This window comes from Dama dama, chromosome 7 (genome assembly GCF_033118175.1).
Source record: "Dama dama isolate Ldn47 chromosome 7, ASM3311817v1, whole genome shotgun sequence".
NCBI classification, from domain to species: domain Eukaryota; kingdom Metazoa; phylum Chordata; class Mammalia; order Artiodactyla; family Cervidae; genus Dama; species Dama dama.
The window spans coordinates 9,408,123-9,427,945 of NC_083687.1; the positions used below are offsets into that span (position 1 = coordinate 9,408,123).

Sequence of the window (19,823 nt, forward strand, 5' to 3'; positions counted from 1 at the left end):
ATTTTGTTCCTGGAATCAAAGCCAACTTGTTCAGTCAGCCCTAGCATCTCACCCTTTAGCCAGGAGGTTAAACCCTGAAGGTTTCCCACCTTCCACACGGGCAGGTGTGGGGTCGACAGAAGCTGAGTGAATTTGTGCTCAAAGCCACAGGAAGCTGCTGAGGGGACATTAGGAGAAAGCTGAGGGGTGGGGACAGCTAAGACCCCACCCTCAGTGTGTCTGGCATCCCTTCAGGGTTTCTGAACAATGCAGCATCCCCAGACCCACCCCAGACTGCCTGCATCAGAATCCAGTTTAACAAAACCCTGCGGTTAATCCATGGCACACTCAAGCTTGACGAGCACCGATCCAAAGGGCTTCAGGGGTCTGACACCACCCTCTCTCGTGCCTCTGTCCACGGTCAGTGATCCTCTCTGGACAGTCGGGAACTGAGGACGCCAGGAAAGGTTCTACCCTGACAGTGGTCGGCGCCGGCCACGGCCCTCTGACACCTCAGGGACACAGCAGGACCTGATCGCTGGGAGGGCCGCCTCTGCGGGGGCTACAGGAGCCTAGAGCTTCACACAGGCCCCCAGACACAAGCCCCAAACCCTTATGGATGCCCGCATCCGCGAAAAGTAGGGGTCCCCCCATGGTCTCTCAGGCTGCAGTCTCTATCACCTTGATTGACCTGCCTAGGAAATTCACACTCATGGGACTTGATCAGCCAGAAAAAGTGAGAGGAGACACTGGCAGATTTGCCTGGTCTGGAAACAGCTCAAGACCCAAGCTCCTGTTGGTGATGGTAAAACCAGGACCCCTCTCTGCTCTGTCATCTGTGCAGCTTTTTTACAACCAAAAGCAAGCCTCCTCCACCACTCCCACTGTACACACACACACACACACACACACACACGTGCACACACCAGAGCAAGCCTCTGCCAATAGGGGAAGTAGGTGGTTAAGTCCCCCAGCATTTCCACAAGAGCCTGACAAAAAGGGGGCAGATCCACAGGAGGAAAGGTTCTCCCCGGGAAAGGCAACACTGGGGCCTGACGGGGCTTCAGTGACAGCTCACACCCTCCTATCCACACGCTGGAAGGTATAGATGGGTGCATGAGGACAGGCACGTAGCCCTTCTTTCTTCCTCTGAATGTTTCAAAAGACACAGCTGACGTGGGAACCAGTACAACTGGCCCCTGACAACACGGAATTGATTCGGAGCACGTCTTCCCACGAGAGTCAGTAACGGGACTGCAACCTTCCAGCTCTATGCTTTTTCCTTGGCTCCCAAATAATTGAAGCCAATACGTCTCCTCTTTCTTGAGGATTTCTGGACCCCTGCTTCTTTTCCTTCTTAATGCCAATTTCAGAAAGGCTATCTGATTTCTTTGCATTGTGTGATTTCAGCGGTCATTTTTCAAAGTCGCTGCAGAGTTCAGAGCCATCCAGTCTTTACCACTGAGAGCACTGCTGAGAGAGAGCAAGCAGTTTCTATCATATGCACATCAGACGGGGCGGGGCGCCGGACCTCAGACGGGGGGGACGCCGGCTCTCAGACAGGGGGAGATGCCGGACCTCAGACAGGGGGAGACGCCGGACCTCAGATGGGGGGGACACCGGACCTCAGACAGGGGGAGACGCCGGACCTCAGACAGGGGGGACGCCGGACCTCAGACAGGGAGATGCCGAGCGTCCCCCCACTGCACAGCGGTGTAAGGGGAGGCTGACCGCGTTCTACACTGCCGGCCACCCCTGCTGCGGGACAGCCAGTATCTAGGGCAGCCAGTGACTTGGAGGTGGGGGCTCACGGATGCCTTAGAAAGATGCACTGGGTCAACCAGGCCTCACTTAGAAACGGCCATCAGATGCCACCGCGAGGGCAGAAGACCACAACAGACAGAGACTGAAGAGGCTGGCTGCGAGCCAGCAGGTCAGCGTGGAGGGAGGAACAGAGCGCCCACAAACGGAAACGAGGTCACGAAACCCTGAGAACACTGTCAGGTGTGGGCCCAGGGCAGCTTTTAGGACGTCAGCTCCACCCCCATGCTCACCACCAAACCCCTTGACCTGAGGAGAGCTGGCTCTCCTGCAACCAAAGAAGACAGCAAACAAGCCCCCCAAACAATTGTTTCACTTTCTGTAGTACTTTCAAGGGAAAAAATAATTCTCATGACAAACAAAAGTGCACACTGAGACAAGAGCAAATACTTGGCCTAAAGACAGTTTCCAATTACGGGATCTGAGAGGGGGCGGCAATTTAAAAAGTCGGGGGGGGGGGTAAATCATTGTTTTCTTCTCCACAGTTTCAGTCTAGTACTGATTATCATTGCTGCCTTATAACAAGGACCCACAGAAAAATACTACATCCAGGCCTGGGGGCTTCTGCAGAGGACACCAGACTAAAAGAGCCAGACCTGAGGGTCGTTGAGAGGGAACCTACAGATTTCTGTAGAAAAGCAAAGCAAAACACAAAGCAGGTGTGCAACAGGTGAGACAGAAACGGACTGTCGTTTTTATAAACCAGAGTACACGTGGGCTTATCCTCAAGACATTAAACCAGAGTTCTCGCAAGAACAGAATTCCACCGCTAAAGACAGGGCTCCTGGGAGCTGCCACTTTAACTCGAGGTAATTAATCAAACATGTTCCAACAAGCCATGGGGCCAGTCTGCCCCGGGAATGCTCTAAGGCTATAAGACGCAAGGTGAAACCAGGTATCCATTTAAAAGTGAAAGGTTAAACAGGATATAAACACCCTGTCAGGCCGTTTCATTAAAAGGAGGCAACATTACAGTGGAATCTGAAAATCAAAATGAACTCACAAATACGCCATACAAATTCAAGAGGGCAGGCCTACCTAGGGCATAGTCAGAAATAAATGAGACGGACAGAAATGCCCGAAATGGCAGGCAGGTCTGTTCACTGCAGCCAAAAGGCAGGTTCTCGGGGGAGCAGTTGAGGGGCCAGGCCACCGCCAGGAGAGACCAGCCCTTCCCCGGGCACGGATCCCACCACAGCAGCCCCCTGAGGTCTGGACAAGTGACCACGCTCCCAGCCCTCTGTGTCACCTCCCATCAAACAAGGGGAGAGCTGCGGATTTCTCAGGCCCCTCTCCACTGCTTGAATGAGGGTGAACTGACTGGAAGAAAACCAGAGCCTAAAATTTGTTTTGTGACAAACTTCGATAACGGCAGTAATTTCATCCCAAAACGTATACATAGCTTTCCTCCTGGACATTCATCCAGCCACATTTACTAAAAATTGCAAATTATCAGCATCAGCAGAGACAAATGGACAGTTCACGTGGAACCATTTTTTCCTTACCATTCCGGGACACGTCGAGCTCCACCAGCTGCATGAAGTTGGCTATTTCTGGAGGGAGTCGCTGAATCTCGTTATCACTCAGTCCCAGCTTTCGTAACTTGACTAGCTGGAAAAATTGCTGAAAGACAAAACAGGTTCATGTCGGTCTCACAGATATTTGCAATGCAAACTTTTTGCCCAATGTGAAATGTAAAACAGTGTGTCTTCTAGGGGCTTCCCCGGGGGATCAATGGTAAAGAATCTGCCTGCCCATGCAGGAGACATGGGTTTGATCCCTGATCCAGGAAGATCCCACAAGCCATGGAGCAACTAAGCCCGTGCTCCACACCTACTGAGCCTGTGCTCGAGAGCCCAGGAGCCGCAGCTACTGAAGTCTGCGCTCTGCAACGAGATGCCCACGCACCACAGCCAGAAAACAGCCCCCACTTGCTACAACCAGAGAAAAGCCCGCACAGCAAATAAAGACCCAGCACAGCTAAAAATAAAATAATAAAAAAAAAATTTTTAACGTCTTTTAAAAATTAGCGAGGGCTGTACCAATGTCACTTTCCTGATCTTAATATTGTACCATAGTCATGTGACAATGTAACCACTGGGCTAAACGAGGCGCACAAGGCATTTCTGTGCACAAGCAACAATTATTTCAAAATTAAAAATTTTTCACAATGAATAAGTAACTCAGTGAGAATAGAAATGCCTCCTTTAAACTATCCAATAGGTGGTCACATTTTCTACTTATGGAAACTGGTATGAAATCAGTGTTAAGTAAAGATATTTGAAAATTAGAATAAAATATTTCTTAAACATTTCAAAAGAAATTCCTGTGCATCAGAAAATATATAAATATCCCACAAGTGTGTGTAGGAGAAAAGGAAATATTTTTGGTCAATCTAAAAAAGAGCCTGCACTGGATCCTTTCCTTAACCATGGCACACAGGGCAAATGCCTTCTGCCCCACACCCTTTAAAAACTGTACTAAAATAGCATTAAAGGAATTTATAGGGAGATGGACACAGATATAAAAATATGAAATAAAGGGGATGAAGACAATTCAAGATGAGAGGGGATGAGAAGCAAACAAGACATGTGACAAAATCCTTGAAGCAAAGGAAACAGATGAATAAATGGCAGCAAATAAAAGGAGTCAAAACAAAGCTGAACTTTAAGCCTGTGGAGTGAGTAGCCTCTGGAGATTAGGTACAGGTATCTCTGAAGGAAGAGGCTTCCCTGACAGCTCAGTTGGTAAAGAATCCGCCTGCAATGCAGGAGACCCTGGGTTCGATTCCTGGGTCGGGAAGATCTGCTGGAGAAGCGATAAGCTACCCACTCCAGTATTCTCAGGCTTCCTTTGTGGCTCAGCTGGTAGAGAATCTGCCTACAATGTGGGAGACCTCAGTTCAATCCCTGTGTTGGGAAGATCCCCTGGAGACGGGAACAGCTACCCACTCCAGTATTCTGAGCTGGAGAATTCCATGGACTGTATAGTCCATGCGGCTGCAAAGAGTCGGACACAACTGAGCAACTTTCACTTTCATTTTCACCTCTGAAGGAAGGAGCACGGGTTGAAAATGGATATAACAACAATTAAGTGGCCAGAGTCCCTCCTCTGGCTTGCACAAGGGGACTGGAAACTTCCTCCAGAAAAGCTGACTGTAAGACCAGCTAAAATCAGGGATGAGGCATGCAACTGGAAATAGAGAAGGGGGTAAGAGCCTGCTCCATGAGATCTATCCCCTTCTCCCTTCAGCCAGGCTTCTCAGCAAGAAAACAGATTATACAGACACAGATTATACAAGAGGGAAGCCCCAGGTCATAAGCCCCATTCAGGCACTCAAAGCTTCAGTTCTCTTCTTTTTTTAATTCAGGTGCCTGAATCTCATTTAAACAAGTCAAGGTTCTTCGGACACAGATAAACAAGAGGAAGTGAAGCAGCCATAAAAGAGGGAGAAATAAACTGTAAGAAATTAAAAACTAGTGCAGCATCAAGGTAAGAATCCAACAAAAGGGATGAAAAGTAAAGCTAAAAATCTCCCAGAAGGGAGACTAGAAAGACAAAGAGATGGAGAGACAGAAGAGGAATAAAAAAAAAAAAAAAGGAAAATTAGAGGATAAGGTTGCAAAGTACTACATCCAACGAACAGATATTCCAAAGACAGAAACATACAGACTGCAGAACATAAGTTTCCAGGTTAAAAAGGCCCACCATGTGACCAATTACATGAATGAAACAAAACATATAGGAATACCAAAGAATATTATAAAAGTCCATAACTCCAGAAATAAGATGATTCTAAAAGTTTCCAGAGGCCGAAGGGTGGAGAGAAAGGGAAGAAGATTGGAACTCAGAAATGGCACTGGACTCAACAGCAACCTTGAAAGTAAGAAGGCAACAGAGCAATGCCTTCAAAATTCCAAGAAAACATTTCCAACCCAAACCCACATACCCAGCCAAACTATCAATCAGGTATGATGAAAGAATAAAAGACATTCTCAGACATACATGGTCTCAAAAAATTTATCTTCCTTGCACCTTCCCAAGAATCCATCAAAATGTGGAAGGGAATCTAAAAGGAGGAAGATATGAGATTCAGAAACCAGAGAATCAACAAAACAGGAGACAACAAAGGCTAAAACCGTGAAGGCATTCCAAGACGGCAGTGAAGCAGCAGGTCCCGAGAGCAGCCAGTTTACACTGAAGATAATATGAGGGCTGTCAGAGGACAGCTGGGAAAAAAATAAAAACACATTTGAGGGATTATCTGACATGTCTGGAAATATCAGGAAATTTATTTGGTGACAAATTAGAAAATGAAATAGGGAAAACAAAGCAAGCAAAAAAAGGAAGGTGTTATTAATTCCAGGAAAAAAAAATACAGAGTAAAAAATATACAGTCAAAATACAAGATTTGATTATGAACAATATTTATGCAGTCATAATATTTATATACTGTTAAAAACAAATTTTATATTATGTCAATATTGAGAGGATAGGAAAGAAACTGTAAGCGCTAAAGACTCATCTTCCACAGAAGGAAATCAATAAATAACTAAACAGTATTGGGTAAAAATCAAACGTAAAAGCAAGCCATTTAGCAATGTGGAAGCAAATGTTAACAGAAATCCCAGAGCTGGGGGGTTCTCAAAAGCAAGACACAGGAGTGGGGGAGGGGAGGACAGGAGATATATGGGATTTTTAAAAAATTATTTGCATATATTACCTTGCTAGAAATAGATATTGAATTTACAAAAGAAAACATCTCTACTAAGACAACAGAGTACTCCAAATGATAGTTATGAGGCTGCCTAACCCTAACCCTAGCCCTAATTTAATAAGCTTCATCGGGTTTTTCCTTTGGTAAAAGGGATTGTAACTTACATAATCAGAAAGAAGGCATCACCTTTTGGAAACCAATTGGGCAATACAAAACATAAAAAGTTTTCAAGTCCACTGACATCATAACAATACTTTTGGGCATCTGTTCTTGTAACATAATTGAAAATAAGAAAAAGCGGCTACAATATGTCTCTGCATTCCTATCACTAGAAATGAAAAGCATATCAAATAAAGAAAATGATTAGCATGTTATTAAGAACACAGTAGTAAGCAACCAACAATTACTGTAAAGACCAGAGAAGTTGAAAAAGATTGATGATGCAAATATAATTTTAAAAGAAGACAAAATGGCAGGTATGCTATGGAAAAGCACATGTACCTGTTGAGAAGAGAACATAGGGGGGACAGTTATGCTAAGAGACAAGGAAATGCATGAACAATTTTATTTTTTAACAAAAAAGATATTTTAAAACGAACTATGACTCTCCTCAAACGAATGCTACCAATTAGCTATATATGATAATGAGCATGTTCAACAAAAGGACTAATCCTTTGGAGTTCTTCAGTCATAGGGCTGAAATTTAATTTCTTAAGGAAAGATTCTGAAATTTCTTTATGTGGGTTATACTAAAGCATTAGCTGACACAAAAGCCATTCAAAAGAGTCACATTTGAATAACAGAGCTTATGCCAGTTGTTCAAAAGAGTCTGACAGTTTCATAATGCATCGATGTGTTTACTCAGGCATGAAAAGCTCACTTTGTTTTCCAGGAAAGCTATGGCACAAAAGCCATCACCAAATCCATACATTCAAGGACCGTTCAGAAATAATACAAGAAACCAAGTCAACCAGGGACTTAGATTGTCAGTGGCTAATAAGCTAGTTTTATGCCTGTGGAAATGACAAGCTTCGAATCCCAATGTTCAACAGAAATCCTAATTTAACCCTAACTTTAAATCCTAATTTCAAGCAAGCAAATTTAAGTTGTTCTGCATGTTAAAAACATCCTCAAAAAGAACCTGTCACAAATACTACTTTATTCAACTGGGGACACACAGACCAGATGGAGAAACAGCCCTATCCAACAGCATCCCATAGTGAAAACAGCGATTCCTCAATCCTTCCCTCATTATCCTGATGGGACGCTAATTTGGCTTCCAAATGCTTTAAATCAACTGCATTCTGAAAGAGAGACACAATACCACTAGGACTGCTTGAATCTTCAAGTGTTGGACTTGCAGCCAGTCACGGAGGAAAACTCCAAAAGTATATAAACCATTCTGCCTTCTCTGGGATGAGCCAGGGCCCACAGGAACAATTCCCACGGCAGTCTTGGCAGGGCACCTCGGCAGGGCGATCGCGTGATGGGGCACACAGATACCATTCTTCCACCGCACCGTGATTACAGCGCCCTGGCCCACACCGAGCACATTCTGTACAGTGACACGCAAAGAAACCCAAATTGCCTTGACCTGCGATGCCACACCACAGTCATCTTATAGCCTCCATTGTTTTTAGTAGATACAGAGTCTTCAATTTGGCTGAACAGAATGTTTCTTTTTCCCATTCTCCATTTCTAACAAGATCCTTTTTCCTTCTCTTGATAAAGTGTTAGTTCCTCTCCCTTCTTCTTAGGAAATCTGAGTTTTAAAAGAGCTGCATCCTTTGCTATCACCATATGGCCAAGGATCAACAGTCTCCCCAAACTTCCCCATAAAGTGGGGAAAAGATGAACCATTGTTGCAGACTCACCTGGAGGAAGACAGTAGAAAGAAGGGGATTAAACTCCTGAAAAGCTGTCTGTCTCTGAGCTGTCAGGACACCAGATTAACTCACAGACTTCCTTCTGGGCATCTTCTAGCCCTTCAGCTGTGCTTCCCTGGCGGCTCAGTTGGTAAACAATCTGCCTGCAATGTGGGACACCTGGGTTCGATCCCTGGGTCAGGAAGATCCCCTGGAGAAGGAAATGGCAATCCACTCCAGTATTCTTGCCTGGAGAATCCCATGGACAGAGGAGCCTGTGAGTCTACAATCCATGGGGTCGCGAAGAGTTGAACACGACTGACTGACTACTTTCATTTTTCAACACTTCAACTAAACACTGACCCCTTTCCACCCTACCAAAGTCTCATCACATCCCTATCCCCAAAGACCTGAACTGCCTTTGTGGTCCACCAGCTTGCCAAAGATATTGTAAACCAATGGTTCTAATCTCCAGGTAAGAATAATCATGTTACAGTATCTATCATTTTTAATATCTGGCAATGTTCTTCACTATGAGACTTATAAAAAGTGACCATGACTTTATTACCCAGAAATTCTTCTAGGTATGTACTTTGCATACTTGTTAAAAAAAAAACCTTCACATATATTATTCTAGTATATTTTATATATTTGAATGTGCTTGACAGAATTATTCGTAATTGCCCAAAACTGTAAATAACCCAAATACCCAACAATAGTACATCTGACAGAAATATATTCTTACAATGAAATTTTTCACAGCAATGAAAATGAAGGCTTACTCTTAAGAGTACAGAGAAATCTAGAAATAATATTCAGCAAATAAAATCAGACACAAAAGAAGGCACAGTATGTTACTCCATTTATATACTGTAGAAAATTCACCAAAACTAAACTTCTTTGTTTAGAGATGCATATAGAGGTGGTAAAAACTATTTTTAAAAAAGGCAAAGAGGTGATTAGTGTTAAATCAAGTTAGTGGCTACTTCTAGATGTGAGGGAAGTGTTATCAGGAAGGGCATGCAATGGACTTCAGGAGTCCTGCCAATTCTAAACCTTCTAACCTGAGTGCTAGTCACAAGTTTTCATTTTATAATTTGTTGTGAGCTGTATATTTATGTTTTTGTGCACTATTAATATATGTGTTTTATTTCACAATAAGAGAAGTTTTAAAAGTTTTAAACTGCTGCTGCTGCTGGTAAGTCACTTCAGTCGTGTCCGACTCTGTGTGACACCATAGATGGCAGCCCACCAGGCTCCCCCGTCCCTGGGATTCTCCAGGCAAGAACACTGGAGTGAGTTGCCATTTCCTTCTCCAATGCATGAAAGTGAAAAGTGAAAGTGAAGTTGCTCAGTCGTGTCCGACTCTTCACGACCCATGGACTGCAGCCTACCAGGCTCCTCTGTCCATGGGATTTTCCAGGCAAGAGTACTGGAGTGGGGTGCCATTGCCTTCTCCTTTAAACTACTGATTAATCAGAAAGGAAAAATGCCAGACAATTAGGACCAATGACATCAAATTCTTCACCTTGACAGAGGTAATGATAATGAAAAGCAATGACATTATGTCTGGAGGAAGAGAAATATAAAGGCCAACAGTAACCAAAACAATAACATTAGAATGATCATGCTGCAGCCATTAACCATCACCCTTTACTGTGGGATTCTCTGTGCTCAGCAGTGAGCTAAGGACTCCACTTGGATCATACTCTGTGGTCATCTCAACATTGCTACAGAGCTAACATCTATATAGAACAGTCAGTCACTGCTGCACAACAAACTATCTCAAACTCAGTGACTCAAAAGCAACACAATTTTTTAAAATTTCTCACATTTCTGTGGGCCTGCTGTTTTCACTTGAGCTCACTCATGCAATTTCACTCAGCGCGGGTCAGAGAGGCAGGAAGACCACCACCCTGGCCTCACGCTTATGATTTGGTACTTGTGCCAACACCCAGCTGGAGCTCCTCCGTTCTCCACAGGCCTCTTTCCTTTGCCATTTGATCCAGTGGCTTCGTACAAGAAGCTCTCGGATCAGCATTCAAAAGGGGCAAAGAGTCCAGGAGGACTCTCGGAGTCGAAACCTTGAAATCTGCACCATGTTACTTCTGCCATAGTGAGGGGAACGGGGAAATAAGTCTCCACTGGTAGATGGAAAGAGCAACAAAACTCATACTGAAAAGAGGCTTGGAACGGGTGGAATCTGATAGATTAAATGGTCTACTGTAAAATGAGGTGGGGGCCTCAGGGGTACCACAGAAGAACACATATAAAAACCAGACAGACTATCCTATAAAACTCTATGATTCACCACAGAGTAAAGACTTTTCCAAAGGAAACCTAAAAAGAAAATGTAATAATATACTGGATATACTTTGGTTAAGACATGACTTTTAATACATGAGAAAGTCAAAGGGAAAAGACCCAAGAAATATTCACAGAAGAGTGAAAAGATCCATCGCTAAAGCAGAGAATTCACAGGATCATATCTCACATCCAGAATTTGAATTTGAAAGGGTTTCAGCAAACTCTCAAAAATAAGAATACTACTGATGAAACGAGTGTTAATAAGATACTTTTTCTACTATGTTTTGGTAAAGAGGCATGGAATGAGAATGTCCCCAGGGGAATCTCTTGACTTCCCTGGTCCTCTGTTTCTTTGTGTAAAAAATAAGCATTAAATGATCGAAGGGCTCTTTTTAGTTCTAAAAATATTAGAACTGCATTTCAAAATACCTTCAATGTACCATAAAAAACATGACAATCCTATTAGCACACAATATAACAAGCGTGCAGTTAAAATGCATAAAATTACAGAAAGTAGATTAGCGGTTGCCTAGGAAACGGGAAATGACTGCTAACGGGTATGGGGTTCTTTTGGGGACGATGAAAACATTCTAAAATTAATTGTGGTAATGGCTGCCCAACCCTGCGAATATACTAAAACCACTGAATCATGAACTTTAAGTGGGGGAATTGTATGGCCTGTGAATTACACCTCAATAAGGACATCAAGTTCCGCACAGACTGACAGATGCTGATAAAGAAGGAATCCCCCTTGACAAGGAAAGACTAAGCTAGGTACCCAACCAGTCCATCCTAAAGGAAATCAGTCCTGGGTGTTCACTGGAAGGACTGATGCTGAAGCTGAAATTCCAATACTTTGGTCACCTGATGCGAAGAACTGACTCATTAGAAGAGACCCTGATGCTGGGAAAGATTGAAGGTGGGAGAAGGGGGCGACAGAGGATGAGATGGCTTGATGGCATCACCGACTCAATGGACATGAGTTTGGGTAAACTCCGGGAGCTGGTGATGGACAGGGAGGCCAGGTGTGCTGCAGTCCATGGGGTCACAAAGAGTCAGACACGACTGAGCGACTGAACTGAACTGAAGCTAGGTACACACACTTTTTTATTTAATTGAAGTGTAGCTGATTTACAATGTTGTGTCAACTTCACGTGTATGGCAAAATGACTCAGTTACACACACACACTCATGTTCTTTTTCGGATTAGTTTCCATTATAGTTATTTATTACAAGATTCTGAATATAGTTCCCAGTGATAAACAGGAGGTCTTTGTTGTTTATCTAGTTTATCTAGTTTGTATCTGCTAATCCCAAACTGCTAACTTATCCCTCCCACCGCCCTACTTTCCCTGTTGGTAACTGTAAATCTGTGTTCTTTGTCTATGAGTCTGTTTTTGATATAAAAGTTAGGTTCAGCTGTCTCGTTCTCTTAGATTTCATATATAAGAGATGCCATCTATCTGTCTTTCTCTGTATGACTTCACTTCTATAATCTCTATAGAATCTTCACTTCTATAATCAATCCATGTTGTTATAGAGTGGCATTATTTCTGTTTTTATGGCTGAGTAGTATGCCACTGTACTCTTGCCTGGAAAATCCCATGATGGAGAGCATGGTAGGCTACAGTCCATGGAGTCGCAAAGAGTCGGACATGACTGGGCGACTTCACTTCACTATGCCACTGTGTTCATGTACCATGCCTCCTTTATCCAGTCGTCTGTAGACGGGCGTTTAGGTTGCTCCATGTCTTGACTATTTTAAGAAGTGTTGCTGTGAACATGGGGTGCATGTATCTTTTCAAATTAGAGTTTTCCCAGACATTTTTATTTCACTGGGCTTCCCAGGTGGCTCAGTGGTAAAGAATTTGCCTGCCAATGCAGGAACCACAGCAGATGCAGGCTCAATCCCTGGATCAGGAAGATCCCATGGAGAAGGAAAAGGTAACCCACTCCATTATTCCTGCCAAGATAATCCCATGGACAGAGGAGCCTGGAGGCCTACAGTCCATGGGGTCGCAGAGCGGGACACAGCTGAGCGACTGAGCACTTTATTTAATCGCGTTGCTACATGTGCCAGTGAGGGAAAGGTTTTCATCTCTAGTTCACTAATGAGGAAACAGATTTCGGCAACATTGTACAGCTCCCAGATGCCACTACCAGTTAATAACATTCTTTCAGGAAAATTCCAAGACACACCCATGTTGGAGGATCACAGGATAATAAATTCTCAGGTAACTGGCAAACAAAAAACATCTGTGAAACTATATTCTAATGAGCAAAGTGAAACAAAGTCCCAGGAAGTGGGAACCAGGGCGAGGTCACACGCCAATGCTGCTGGTGATGTAGGAAAAGGAAACAACAGGCCAAGGAGCCCCCATGGCAGGCAGGCACACAGACCACATGTGAAGGGGAAGAAATCCAGATAGACAAGAAAGAGATTATCCTCTGGAGGCACCTGGGCCTGGAATGGTAACTCCAGATAAAGCCTAAGACCAGGGGAAAGGCTGAAAGACAGGAGACCAGTACACGGAACTGGGACCAGTTCAGTTCAGTTCAGTCGCTCAGTCCTCTCTGACTCTTTGCGACCCCGTGGACTGCAGCATGCCAGGCTTCCCTGTCCATCACCAACTCCCGGAGCTTGCTCAAACTCATGTCCATCAAGCCAGTGAAGCCATCCAACCATCTCGTCCTCTGTCGTCCCCTTCTCCTCCTGCCTTCATACAAGTCTACAATACATCAGAGCAAAAGGGACATATCCATAAAATTTAAAAAAAAAGCTCAGTCTACTTTTGGCGGCAAAGGGGGGAACATTACCAGCAGCAGGACAGCCTAGCAGGTTTCAAACAAGACTTCCCACACTGTCTGCTCAACCGGCAATTCAAATTCTCTGACCGATTTTCAGACAGACATACAATGACATTCAAAAGAGAGTCAAGAATTTAGAACGCTGATTCACAAAATGGGAAGCTGATGTCCACGTCCCACTGTGTGGACCAGTGTACAGATGATAAACATGAAATGAGATAAAAGGTTCAGGCCCTCCAATAACACTAGCCGCCTTCCCTATAATGGGAAGCAGGGAGAAATCTATTTCCCTGCTCACTGATTCATCCATAAGACAAATAAGTGGAACAGACCACAGGGAAAATGTCTCCTGTTCTGAAACATAATGTTTTAATCAGTTCCTGACCGAGCGGCACAGGTCCACGTTCTTCGGGCAACAAAGGAAAGAGTGCGTGTTCTCCTCCTTGAGTGGCCCCAGGAAGTCACAGGCAAATCAAAGTTCAGAAAAGCAAAGAAGCTTCCCACTAAGAGCTGGCATGTATACCTGAGCGCTTTTAACAAAGGTGTTTGCTCTGCTTGGAATATTTCTCTTTCCAATTTTTCTGTCTCTGGTCTCTACTAACCGTTTTCCCCTCTCTTATTTGCTAACAAATTTTCACATATTCACGGGGTTTTCATGACATTATCAAGCTGGCATCATGAATGAACAGTAAGGAGGATATGAATGCCTCAAGGGTGCACCCTCGGTAATTAAAATAGCTCAGGTGTGAATCATTGTAAGAATCATAACACTGGGAATGCTTCATTTATGGGGCTATGATCAGAAGTCTGTGGGTGAGGATGGGAGAGGTATCGGCAATGGTTTGGAGGAGAGAAACATTCAGTGAGAGTGACGCTCTCCTGTGCCGAGAACCTGGATGCGGGGAATGCCATGGGCACTGGCGGGCAGGCTGGTGGCACAGAGAGAAGGGACAGATTTGGACTGAGCAGGAGAGGCCCAGCATGGGAGGATCAGAGAGGGCACAGTAAGAAGGAGACGCCAACCTGAAACCTAACGAAGGGGAGGGATTAAATACGGCTGGTAAAGTCAAGCAAGGAGCTACTGCATGACCATTAAAAATGCTTCTGGAGAATATTTAATAATATGATAAATCCGTGTGTTCTAGGATTACGAAAAAAAATGCAAAAGTATATAGACTGTATAATGCCTATTATGCTAAAAAAAAAAAAAAAAGTAATGCTGGGACTTACTAGGTGGCACAGTGGGATGAGAATCTGCCTGCCAATGCAGGGGACATGGGTTCGATCCCTGGTCTGGGAAGACTCCACGCACCAAGGAGCAGCTAAGCCTGTGGACCACAGCGACTGAGCCCGCGCTCTAGGGCCGGCCAGCCGCAACTCCTGAGCTGAAGTGCTGCAACCACTGAAGCTGGCGCGCCTGGCGCGTGCTCCACGGCAAGAGAAGTCACCGCAGGGAAAAGCTCCACAATGAAGAGCGGCCTCTGCTCGCCGCAGCTAGAAAGAGCGCATCGTGGCCAAAAATAAATGATCGATTTTCAGGGGAATTTTGGGGGAAAATTTCAGGGGAAAAAACTACTTTAAAAAGTTAAATCTGAGAAAAACTAATTTTAATTCAGTGAATAAGGATCACTTGGCTCTGGGGTACCGATGTTTTGTACCATAAAAATACAAAGCCTATTTATCTGAAGGAAGAGTTGGTTTTCCTTTAAACTTGAACTGACTTCAAGCAAAAATTGAAAGGAAGGAGCTAAGACCAGCTTATGCACCAAAAAACAGTTCTTCCAACAATAAGTCAAACATAATCAATTCAGATGATTAAAGTGGTCTTGTATTTTGACACAGGATTTTGAATAAGGTTGAATTCTTCACACATAGTACTCAGGAAGGCATTACATGACTCAAGTAGAATAAAATCCTGTTTGGGGGAGGTTTTGTCTTGGATTCCATACAACTCTTCCAAGCTAACAACAGGAGCAGGCACTACACAGAACCCACGCACAGGGTTCTGAAGTGGAGGAAAAGACATCAACAGATGCAGTCCTTACTCTCAGGAGACGCCCAGGAGTTGACACAAACAGTAGTTAAAACACAAGGGGGAAAGTGGAATCATCACAAGTGAGGCTCAAAATACTGTGAAAGGATAATAAATGTCTTGTCTTTAGCTACACCTGATACACTCCTTTAGGTTAAAAAAAATCAGACTATTTTATGGTCAATCACACCACACCAGTAAGATCACTTTCCTATGAGACACCTCTTAAGAATGGGTTATTCAGAAAAACTATTAGGAAGACTTGCTAAATTTTCTCAAGAAATATACCAACATTTGGATCGATGCTCTGCGCTCTTCCAGGCTCAACTAAGAAAAGATACAGGCAACACTAATGAACGCCCATCCTGGATGAACAGAATTCTGCCGACTGCCGACTCACTGATCTACTGAGAGCACCCCAGCCAAGGGTTGATCTTTCTGGATAGTGAGCAAGAACTGGAGGAATCCAATCACCAATGAATTAATAGCATGTTATTAAAAAGTACTCTGAGTTACCAGATCACAGTCACTCAAAACTCTGGGGAAGAGTCTCTTTCGCTAACCGCAAAGCTCATCAATACCTCTGTGGCTTGATATCTTTAGAATAATGACAGGTTAATTTGTGAGTCTTTTTCTATATAATCTGAACGAATTAGACTGTATTGCGTCATTTCCCCTGAATATTCGGCAGTGGTCCCAGTCAAATCACACCACCAACTCCACAGTGTCCCAAACCAGCCTGAGTCCCAAGGCGGAGGAAGTGTCCATTAGAGAAATCTCATGAAGACTCCCAGCCCTTCCACGTGGGAACTTTTATTTGGAGATACCTCACTGTGAAAACAGTCATCGTGTGACTTTTGATTACAACATACGCAAAATATCTTATAATTGTTCACAAGAACATCAGTATAAAACCACGTCTTGGATATGAAGCCTGAAGACGTGTGAAGGTCGCAGCACATCCTGGGCTACTGGGCCCCAGCTGCTGAGTGCCCTTCACGCCATGCTGACCTTCGACTGAGGAAGGGGGCCCTTGGTTCGGTCTCTGGTTGGCAGGAGAGCCTGAGTTTGATCCGATGCTGACAGGGGGTGGAAGGGGCTGGGACAAGACTCTCTGTCAAGGACAGAGAAGCTGTTGGGATGCCCAAAGGAGGAGATGCACTGAGCATAGAACATTTGATTACATGGGGCGAATTTTTAAATGTCTGTCAATGTGATTGGAAATAAATCAAAACAGAAGAATGGTCCCTAACCTTCTAAGGTGACATTTAACGGCAGTTTCGGTGCACACTAATTATAAGTAAAGAGGTAAGAAAAGGACTTTGTCTCTAATCCTCAAAAACACTGAAGATGATCACACTGTTGTAAGCCACTATCAAGAGATTTCTGGGGTGGTGGGGGGAACCAGTGAATTTGATGGATAGATGCCCAGAATCCATGTTTTATGAGCTGCTGCAGGGCTCAGCCCCTGCAAACATTTTCTAATATATTCTAAGTACATAGGAGCTATTAACATGTACTTTGGCATGTCTGTAATCACAATTTAAGACTAAAATTTCATAATTCAGGAACTTCAGTATGAGCGTCTTGCTCCACCTAGATAGGCTTGTTCCAAAGTGCAATCGAGCCCCTGTGAGAGCAGTCTGGAGATCCTCTGTCGTGTTCAAACTTCTCACACACATTAAATGCACTCTGCTTCCTACTGGCTGCCCCAACAGCTAAATGAAAAGCAAGATGGAAAAAACTGAGAGCAGATTCCCTAGCAACTCCCAAACAGTTACGCAAAAGCACAACAGAGTTCCTGCCCGTCCCCACGTTTTAGCGCCACGAACTGAACAGATACTAAGTTCCAGTGTTAATCCAGATGAAGAACCACAAACACAAGGCCTAATTTTGAAAACTTTCTGAATCGCCCTACTGAGTAAGGAACAAGAGAAACCACTAGTGTCCCCCAGAAAACACTCAACCCCACGGTCTCCATCTAAGTAAACGCTCTGTGTGGGGAGACGGCGGGCAGAGCGCTCTCCCAGCCACTTCTTCAGGCCGTGCTTTTCAACATGCTTTAGATTTTATTTCTACTGCTTGCCAGCAACCTTGGTCAGAGGCCACAGGACGTGCCTGGCACTGGCCCAACATCGGGACATACAGCGGAGCTGGGGGGACCCAGGTCCCCCCCACCAGCCACTCCACTCACTCAGCCCAACAGTTAAGGACTCAGTTCTTCTGCTGCCGCCAAGCTCTGCAGACGGGTCCCGGCAACCTGCTCGCAATGCCAGCCAGTCACCTCTGCAGGATAAGAGCTTACTCAGTGCATCACCTCATGAGTTGGCAGAGTCGGAAACCTTCCTTTGCGGCCAAAAAGAACATTCGAGAAAAAGGGAGCTCCTGAATGCATCCCAGAGTGAAGCAGGAAAGGCAGCTGCCTTCCGTCAGCTCCTGGACCCCAGGAAACGAGCAAGAGCTCCCAGGTGGCCTGCTATAACGGTGAGGACCACCCCTGTAAGCTCCTGGGGCAATTTTCCGTGGTAGCATCAGGGTTCCAGGAGGTTCTATGCTATCACTTCCCCAGGCTCCAACTCCCAGCCCAGAGGCCAGTTTTTTTACCCAGGTGCGTCTAATAAAAGGACACCAGGTCATCCCTTCACCCCTGCCGTGGGGTCCCATCAGCGCCATCCATCCATTCTATCTGCACCAATGGAATCTGAGCCTGACCCAGCATCACCTTCTCTCTGGAAAGCACCTTCCGCAGCACTGCTGACTACTCACAGATCATCTCTTTTAAGGATAATCCTGTTGTATGCATAGGTCCAAGCGATTTAAAATTAAAATGCTACATGATCAAAGTGGATTTTGAAAGTCTAATTTCAAAAACTTCAAAACTTAACTTTTCACAAAAGTAACTCTAAACTAAGTAAGAAATGTCTCTAAGGTGCCAGGTAGCAGTCTGGGGGCTCTATAAACATTGCGTCACTGGATCTTAAAAACCACCCTAAGCCCAGCAGCTACCAGGAGTTCACAAATAACGAAAGTGCAGCACAGGGCGGCTACACACCTGGGCCCCTTTACACAGGTGTGTCAGCGGCAGGATCCAAACGCAGATCCAAAGTCCCCACCTGTCTACTATAATAAACCCAGGGTCAAGAAGCACTGCGGAGTCCCAAGTCTATAGAGCTGGCTCCCCACGTTACTGGCTGGCTGTGTGACCTCAGGCAAGCTGCTTAGCCTCTCTGTACCCCGGCATCTCCATCTGTAAAAGGGGGTCATAACAGAGCTGCAGTGACAATCGTGTGAGTAAGTCCAGGCCAAGTATGCAGAACAGGGCTGGCCTCGGAGAAGGGTTTGACAAGCGTTAATGTGATAATGTAGTTATCACTGTTACCCCTCCATAAAACACCCCCTCCTGAACGGGGTGAAGCCTAGAGGCGGGTCGCTTCCTCTGCACAGTGACAGGGACGGGGTGTCGTCCGAGCGGGGTCACCACCCAGAGGTCGAGGGGCTCTGACATCAGGAGGCTTTGCAGTGTGATAAACTCAGATGGACTACATACTGCTGCAGTACTTTATAAACCGAAGCTAGTTTTGTGCAATGTCCCCCGTGAAGGAGTAAGATGTTTTAAAGAGGAAAGAAGGCATGATCTTTGTAAATCTACCACTCAAAAGTCAATAACTAAACTTTGTTTTGTGACCTTCTGGTCTTCTTTTTAAAAAAACCGTAGTAAGATATAAACATAAATGCATCCATTCAGCTATGTTTAAGTACACAGTTACGTGGTGTTGGGTGTACTCACAGCGCTGTGCAACCGCCACTTCTGTGTCCAGAACTTTCTCATCATCCCAACCAGACCCTGCACCCAGAAGACAATAACTCCCCAACCCTCCCTTTCTCCAGCCCTTGGAAACCACTGATCTGCTTTCCGTGTCTATGGATTTGCCTTTTCTGGATATTTCATATAAAAGGAATCATACACTAAAAAAAAAAACCCACCCTACATACCCAAGCTACTAAAGCTTCTCAAATGTAAGATATATAGATCCAACTATAGCATTTACTGCCCTTGGACTATATACTGTTAGGATGCAGCTAGGTGCTTAATGAGAACCACACCCATACATTTCAAGACCTCTGTTATTTTCAAAAGCAGAGAAAGACCACAAACAAAAAGACATTATTACACATAAATCAATAGACTGCGGACACCAAATGCTTACACGACCTGGAAAGGGGACCTTAGATGTTAGTTAACAAGTCCAGTCACCCCCAGTCTACCTAGTACTAGAGCTACTATACAAATAAG

General features: G+C 44.6%; 1 protein-coding gene across 1 annotated transcript in view; it reads right to left on the reverse strand.

Annotated features, from left to right (window-relative positions):
* Positions 1 to 19,823, reverse strand: part of LRRC1 (leucine rich repeat containing 1) — a 131,040-nt gene that overhangs the window by 80,672 nt on the left and 30,545 nt on the right. The window contains exon 2 of the mRNA XM_061146374.1: positions 3,306 to 3,423. Coding sequence (XP_061002357.1) covers positions 3,306 to 3,423 — 118 coding nt within the window. The remainder of the gene's footprint in view (positions 1 to 3,305; positions 3,424 to 19,823) is intronic.